General features: G+C 57.3%; 1 protein-coding gene across 1 annotated transcript; it reads left to right on the top strand.

The window, feature by feature from the left end:
• The first annotated feature begins 4,473 nt into the window (after nucleotides 1-4,473).
• On the top strand, nucleotides 4,474-7,551 carry ZNF408 (zinc finger protein 408). Its single transcript, XM_050897051.1, has 3 exons — nucleotides 4,474-4,634; nucleotides 4,792-5,090; nucleotides 5,581-7,551. Exons 1-3 carry the CDS (start codon nucleotides 4,474-4,476, stop codon nucleotides 7,494-7,496), a joined length of 2,376 nt encoding a protein of 791 aa, XP_050753008.1. The 3' UTR covers nucleotides 7,497-7,551.
• The last annotated feature ends 194 nt before the right edge of the window (nucleotides 7,552-7,745 follow it).

The raw sequence follows: 7,745 nt of genomic DNA, 5'->3' as shown, positions 1-7,745 counted from the left end.
CTCACTCTCACCTGGAGCAGAAGATACGTCAAACCCAGGACTGAGATAGCACAGCATACATCACCTCCTAAGGGTACCAATTCTTAGGGATAACCCCTAGGAAACAGCTGTTATCCTCTAAAGTCAGTGTCCTGGAAGTAAGCAAGGAAACACTGGAAAGGACAAATACATAGATCTGGATTGCTCAGACAGACCACACGGACAGTAGTTCAGTGGCCAACAGGCAGCAAGCCAAGAGGAACTGTAGCAAAACAATGACACCTTGCATCAGCAAGACTCTCTGTAACGCTGTTTCTCAGACAGGCTTGTGCTTGTTTTGCATTATGAGGAGAGCAAAGGGTTCAAAGATGATCTGAGGAGGCACAACGCCTTTGTGTGGAAAGATTATATTCACAGTAAAGCTATTTCCTTTAGCAGAATGGAGGGGGGCAACGATGTTTTGCATCTTCCATCCCTAGAGCTTGAATGTGTGTATTTATCCAGAGAAGATGATGAAACAGTTACTCGGCTGTGAGCACAGAGGACAAAACATGTGAGAGACTGAGCACTCAAAGGCATCACATCCATGCTCAGGGCAACACTCATGACCAAGCTTGGGGATGCATTTTGAGAGTACAGGAAATTGGATATTCAGTGTTTGTCCCCTCCCTCTGGATCACTCCATGCTTATTACTTCCTTTCCTCCCTTATCTGCTACTCACCAGTTTACAACCAGTTTTCACCTCTCTGGGGCTCCCAAAGGGCTAGGAGCTATTGCTAAGCAAATGAAATAAGTTTCCCAAACTATGTAAGAGCAAGATATATATGGGCAGCAGATCACCAAGACAGCACGGCAAACACACAAGGTCTGACCACTGCACCCAGGCAGAGACCCAAGCAAAATTATTCCCTGCTCTCCGGTGAGGGCTGCGAGAGCTGCCTGACCTCCTCTGATCTTGAAGGGACAAGGAGCAAGAAATCAGGTTCCCTTGCACCGTGAGCTCATGCTGGAACCACACAGCGGAGCCAAGGGACAAGGACTCCCCACCCCTAGCAGCTGATCCAATTTCTATGGTAACGCCAGGCACCAACTCTGATGACTCAGTATGCTTAAAGCATTCCTCACTGCAGCTCAGCAGCCCCACAACCCAGCAGCCCACGCTGAGGAAGCATCCACAGCCCCCCAGGGCAGCCCCTCAGCATTCCCAGCTCCCAGGGACTTCCTGGCCCCGGTGGGGACAGAGGACCTACGTTCAACTGCTGCCATCCACTGAGATGCCTTTCATGTGAGATTCTTGGGGATGCCCAGTAGCAACAGTGTCCCCAAAGCGAGGTCCTGAAGTGCTTAGGGACCAACCCAAATCCTCCCACAGAGCAGTGATGGTACTGCCATAGGCCAGCAAGACACCAAGCGTCCTCACTTGTCCGTACACGGATCACGACTTGGCTTCACAGTCAACTTGCAGCACTTGATAAGAGGCAGAAGAACTGGTTATTAGACAGCGCTGGAGGATTTCCCCTCAGGCATAAAATTAATCCTAGTGTGGTACCATGTGGAAGAAGGAAGACCAGACTCCCCAGATACCTCCACGTGCTTTCCACAGCCAGGCAGGCAGCTCCACTCCTTGGCTCTAGGTTAGGGCTCCATGGCAGAAATGTTAATGGAAGCAGGATCCAGAGCAAAAGACCTCTTAGATTTCGGTTCCTTCTTGTGAACCAGACTGTAGCTCCCAGAGAGCCCCAGGTGGTTTTCTGCAGAATTTTCCCCAGCCCTTTCCCAACAGTGCAAAAGACAAAAGCACAGGGTCTCATATCAGGTAACCCTAGAACAGTTTAGAAAAATATAATCCTCTAAATGCCTGGGAACTAGCAGGCACTGAGAAAGAGAGACCTGGAGTTAGGATGTAAGAAACCACTTGGGAATCTTAGTATAAGGGTGTACATTTCACTTCCTGACAATGCAGCTGCATGAGATTTTTCCCTGTGTACTCAAAAATGACCCGTAAGCAGGACCTGACATTGAACAGAAAGTCCATCTGTATCAGTATAAGGGTGAAATGGTTGTCAAAAAACAGCATTTCACTAGACTTAACACAATTTAAGAACCCCACTTGTTTTAGATGAATGTCATGACAAGATGCAAGTGATACACCCTGTATAGCCAATCATAAGGTAAGAAAAATGACTTACCTAGATTTAAAAAGTAAAAAGCCTAGTCAAACATTTAAAAACTGAAGAATCACACTTGACATCAGAAGCATTTACTTACTGCGAGACTCTAAAGAGCCAACTGTTTCCATTTTCCCAAGCATTTAAGTATGTTTTCTGCACCTACACTAGTTGACCTGAACACTTGCTGTCTAATAAAAATTGACTTTCTTGGTAACAGAGACACGTGCTGGAGAACGGCACATTCTGCTGAAGGAGAGAAACCTCAGCCCTTTACAATACAATTTTCACACAAATTCTGAGCTGGAGACTCCTTATACAAGATCCCACCAGAATTTACCCAGGGAAGACCGTTCACTTGTATCTATGAAGTCTTGGTGGCTGCTGTTCACACAGACTGTTTTTTTTCTGCAATTCCAGTTTCCATCACTTATTTCTAAGCTGCACTTATTCGGCAGTTTCCTTTTCCTGTTTTTCCTCCAGATGTGCTATTAATTCAGAAGTAAATCTACACATCAAAATATGCCCATGCATGTATTACCATGCCCTGGGCCTGTACTTACACACAATAAAGAATTACAAAAGCCAAGTGGCCTCTTCTTCCCTGCCCGATTAATAAGCAATGCTCAGACCCAAAGGAATCCCAGTTCTGGGGTGGCTACATTATTTTCCTGACTCTGCTGCCATCTACACCTCCTCTCAGTTTCGTTTCATTTGCACAAATGTCTATTTTTCTGTACACGTCAATCAAGTCCCTGCACTTTGCTATAGTCTTAATATCAAGCACATTGCGAAAAAAGGAAGTGGTTACTCAGCAGCAGATCTTCAAAGTACTCACTCGCGTGAATGAGCTCCAGGACTGAGACTCACCGATAAAGTCCAGCCCAAGTCTTCCCTCACATCAAGACTGACGATACTACCAAGAGCATCACTACCCCGGTACTACCCTGAAAGAACCGAAGGGTCAAGAGCCAGACCAGCTTTGCCTGGCTCACCGTGACCAACTAACTCAGGACAGACACACTATTGCTTGGGGAAACTCTTTGGTCCTTCATTATTGTAACAGCTTTTTAAATGAGCAGCCTTCCTTCCCCAGTCATGTCAAACCCTTTGCTGAAGGCCACCTCCGTGCCTGCTGGAAATCCATCCCAGCTAGCAATTAACCTCCTCATAGTGGTTCTCTGCAGGGTCTGAGAGCAAAAGTGCTGAGCTCTGCTTCCTCTCTTGGAGCCGTAGCACAAAGTACAGAGGCTGCTATCAGCGCCGTGCAGGATTCACCCATCACATGCAGAGCATGTGAGGAAACGGGGGCATGCACAGCCCTACAGGGGCTGCACCTCTCCTCCTCCTCCTCTCCACCATACATCTGATTCTCTCCCATTCCCTTAGACTGAGCTCCTGTGACCACCCAGAGCCAACTTCAAAATTCAAATAAGAGACTCCAAGATTTGCTATTTACGCTGTTAAAAGAAAATCCCAAGCTCCCACAGTACATGCCAACTGCATAACGGAGGGACATTTCACAGCCCCTGCCGTTAGGCACCAAAAGGGATGGCAAGCCACCCCCCACCCCTGCCGCAGCGCTCTTACACCGTCTTCTGCAGCCACCGGCCAGTGCCCGCCGCTGGGGACGGGACAAGCCAGCAGCGAGGGCTAGAGCCTGATCCGGCCCGGCCCCGTGCCCCGGCTCCGGCAGTACGCTACCCCGCCAACACCAAAGAAGTGACCAAAACTCCGCGGACTCCGAGCCCTTGCTCTCCCCGCCCAGGTGCCCGCGGCGCTTTACCGGACGGGCTCTTCCCGCCGCGCCCCGCAGCCTCCCGCGGGGCGGTCAGCGAGGACCCGGGCTCGGCGTTTCCCGCAGAAACAACCGCCTCCCCGCACGGGGCAAGCCCGGCGCCCCCCGGGCTCGGCAACACCCGGGCAGGGGGATCGGGGGTCGGGGCTCCGGGCCCAGCCCCGACCCGCCCGCTCAGCCTCAGCCCCGCCGCCGGGCCCCTTCCCCGCCCCGCCCCGCCCCGGCAGCGCCACGACAGGCCGCCGTGCCCCCGCGGCGCGGCCCGCCCCGGGCCCCGCTGCCGCCGCTGCTGCACGAAGGGCCCGGCTGCGCTCTCCCGGCACCACGCCCCGCTTGCCGCCGGTGCTTGCCGCCGGTACCTGCCGCCGCCGCCGGCCGCCGCCCGGCCCGCCCGCCTGTCAACCCCCCCGCCGGCATCCGCCGCCCGCCGGAAGCGCGGCCCGCCGCCGGGAGAACACCGCCCCGCCCCGCCCGCCGCCGGACGCCGTCCGGGCGCGCCCGCCGCTCCCTCGCACCGTTCCGCCGGCATGGAGCGCCCCGGCGCCGGCTTGTCCCCCGTGGGCGGCGGCGGGCCGGGTCCCGAGGGTCCCGAGGAGCCGCCCGGCGCTGTCTGCCCGGCGCTGCGGAGCCTGCCGCCCGGGCTGGCGCTGGGGCCGTCGCTGTCCCGGGCGCGGGGCACGGGCGTGTGGTGCGTGGGCCGGGCCCTGCCGGCCGGGGCGCTCCTGGGGCCGCCCGGCGGGGCCCGGGAGGAGGCGGCGGGGCTGGGGTGGAGGAGGTGAGTACCGGGGGCGGCGGGGCGGGCGGGCGGCCGTGCCCGCGGCCGACGCTGTGGCCGTGCCTTGCAGCCTGGTGCAGCGGAGCCCGAAGGAGGCGGAGGCCAACGTGGCGCTGGGCCGGGCGGGCGGCCGGCTGCAGCTGCGGGCGCGGCTGCCCATCGCGGCGGGCGCGGAGCTGCTCTACTGGCCCGAGGAGGCCCGCGGGGCCGCGGCGGAGGAGCGGCGGCCGGACGGAGGCGAGGGGATAGCGGCGCCGCGGGAGGCCGGGCCGAGGGGGCGGCTGGCGGCCGCCGCGGAGGCGGAGGCGGCGGTGGCGGTGCAGGGGGACGGGGCCTCTCCCGGCGGGACGGCGGCGGAGCCCCTCGCAGGTAGGTGCCGCGCCGGGGAGGCGCGTCCCAGGCTGGGTGAAATGAGCGGCCTGGCCTTCCCGGGCTGCGGGTGCTGGCGACCCGGCGCCTTCAGCTGTCCCCGGCATCTGTGCCCTGGCGTGTTGGCCCCGCAGCCCCTCCGAGATGGCTGTCCTGACCTTGCGTCGCCTTTAAGAGCTACCAGCTGAGAAAGGAGCATGCCGCCCTGTTTTATGCCAGTCATGATGATATCTCTTAGAAATACTGCCCGTGAAATACTAGAAATACCGCACGGATACTGTCTGTGGTGAGAGAACAGAGATTCCCCCCATCTTCCCCAGTTTAAAAGGAAAAAAAAGGTCATAAAAATAATGGTTTTCATGCCAGAGCCCCGGGATTACTGCATAGCAGAGCATGTCTCCAACGTTCACGTTCCTCTGATCCAGCAGCAATCGTGTCATATAACAACAGCTAGCGTTAATTCACCCACTATGCTTTTGTGTTTGTGCAGGGGATCCCAGTGTCTCCAAGGTGGCAGCTGATGAAACCACAGTCCTTGATGTCCCTGCTGAGATTAGCAGGCTGGCCGCCAAACATTTCCACAGGCTGCAAGAAGAGGAAAGCACAGCTTCCGAACATAAGCCATGGCATGCCAAGGTGCTGAGGACTGAGGATCAGCACCTCCAGACCATCTCAACCATTAAGGCCAATGGCAGGTGCAAGGAAGAACTGGACAAGGGTGTGGATCCCGGATCTGCAGCAGAAGAAGTGGAGATGGGGCATAAAGAGGCATGTCCAGGAGACCTGTATCTGTTGTCGCCGTCAGGCAGGGTTCGACTCAGTGCTCACTTGGTTGGCAAGCCATGCAAGGTGCATGCTCTGGCCAGCCAGCCCCAGAAGTGCCTGCAGGACTGTGGTGGCAGGACAGCTGGGCAGGAATCGCAGCAGCCCAGTCCTTCTGAAGGAGACAGTGTAGAGACTTGTGAGAAAGAGAGCAAAGCTTCGAAAGACTCCAGACTGGCATCCCCAGAGCATGGGGGAAAGGGCCCACTGGAGGTGCCTGAGGGGCAGGAGGAGTATATGGAGCTGGTGGAGGGTCATTCTGGCAGCCCAGGCCCCCCACCAAAAGCTCTGTCCCAGAAGGAGATGACCAAGCGCAGGTACCGCTGTGGGGAGTGTGGTAAAGCCTTCCTGCAGCTCTGCCACCTCAAGAAGCACCACTTTGTCCATGCTGGCCACAAGCCATTCCTGTGCACGGAGTGTGGCAAGAGCTATAGTTCAGAGGAGAGCTTCAAGGCCCACGTGCTGGCCCACCGGGGTGTGCGGCCTTTCCAGTGCACCCAGTGTGACAAGGCTTACCGCACCAAACGAGACCTGCAGGAGCACCAGGTCCTGCACACCGGCCAGCGCCCCTTCTCCTGTGAGCAGTGTGGCAAGGCCTTTGCACGCCGGCCCTCTCTCCGCATTCACAGGAAGATCCACCTGGCCACTGGGACTGGCCCAGCTGGTCCCAAGGGATGCCAGTGTGCCATATGTGGACGCCACCTGGCCAACCCCGGCTCCTTGCGCAACCACATGCGCCTGCACACGGGGGAGCGCCCTTACGCCTGTCCTTACTGCGGCAAGGACTTCCGACAGCAGAGCAACCTGCGCGAGCACCTCCGGCTGCACACGGGCGAGAAGCCCTACAAGTGCCGCTTCTGCGGCGACGCCTTCCCCAAGCTGCCGGAGCTGCGGCGACATCTCATCTCCCACACAGGTGAGGCCCACCTGTGCACCGTGTGCGGCAAGGCGCTGCGGGACCCCCACACGCTGCGTGCCCACGAGCGCTTGCACACAGGCGAGCGCCCTTTCCGCTGTGAGCAGTGCGGCAAGTCCTACACCCTGGCCACGAAGCTGCGGCGCCATCAGAAATCCCACCTGGCAGGCAAGCCCTACAAGTGCGAGCTCTGTGGCATGGGCTACACCCTTCCCCAGAGCCTTGCGCGCCATGTGCTCACCCACAAGGCGGAAAAGGACCCTGAGGAACTCACCACTGCAGTGGCCTCACTTGCTGTGGACCTACCCCAGGCAGCAAGGAAAAAGCCTCAGAGGAAAGGCCACCAGGAGGAGGTTGCGGCAGAGCCCACCTTGCTCATGGTGGAGGTGCCAGGGCCAGCAAATGAGGCTGAGCTGCTGATCACAGCCAGCGGTCACTGCATTGCTACTTACCAGTCTCAAGGCAGCCCCCCAGATCCTGGGGCACACGGGAAGCCCACTGGGCATTTGCCGTCGGCAAAGGACATCATTGAAATCACCATCTCCGAGCATGAGGACAAATGCATTATAGTGCAGGATGAGGGCTCACCGAGTGACGTGGTCATCATCCAGGAGGGGGTGGGCTTCGGAGCAGTGGCAGAAGTGGTGGAGGTTGAGACTGGGACCTGACTATCCCAGCCTGCCGTGGCTGATCTTCTTCTGTACTTATTAAAATGGGGTAAAAAAACAACAAAAAACCTAGCTGTCTTGTCTCTCTGTGGCAGTGAGGCCCTGTGGCTCAGCGCCAGGCAGAATTAGCAGCCTTGGAGGTAACTGCCTGTGTAGACCTGGGTCTTTTCGGTAGCTGCTCCTTGGAGCTATGAGCCTACACGTGCCACATGCTGGGTTTAGTGCAGGGAAGGCATTGGCTGTTGATGG

Source organism: Gymnogyps californianus, chromosome 5 (assembly GCF_018139145.2).
Source record: "Gymnogyps californianus isolate 813 chromosome 5, ASM1813914v2, whole genome shotgun sequence".
NCBI lineage: Eukaryota > Metazoa > Chordata > Aves > Accipitriformes > Cathartidae > Gymnogyps > Gymnogyps californianus.
Note: the sequence above shows the minus strand (reverse complement) of the source record. Positions and strands in the feature narration are given on the sequence as shown.

Bases quoted from the DNA above. Each gene is read 5' to 3' on its own strand.
- ZNF408 (XM_050897051.1), top strand. From the start codon at position 4,474: ATGGAGCGCCCCGGCGCCGGCTTGTCCCCCGTGGGCGGCGGCGGGCCG. The intron at 4,635-4,791 runs GTGCGTGGGCCG...CGTGCCTTGCAG, and splicing joins GCGCGGGGCACGGGCGTGTG to CCTGGTGCAGCGGAGCCCGA. The intron at 5,091-5,580 runs GTAGGTGCCGCG...GTGTTTGTGCAG, and splicing joins GGCGGCGGAGCCCCTCGCAG to GGGATCCCAGTGTCTCCAAG.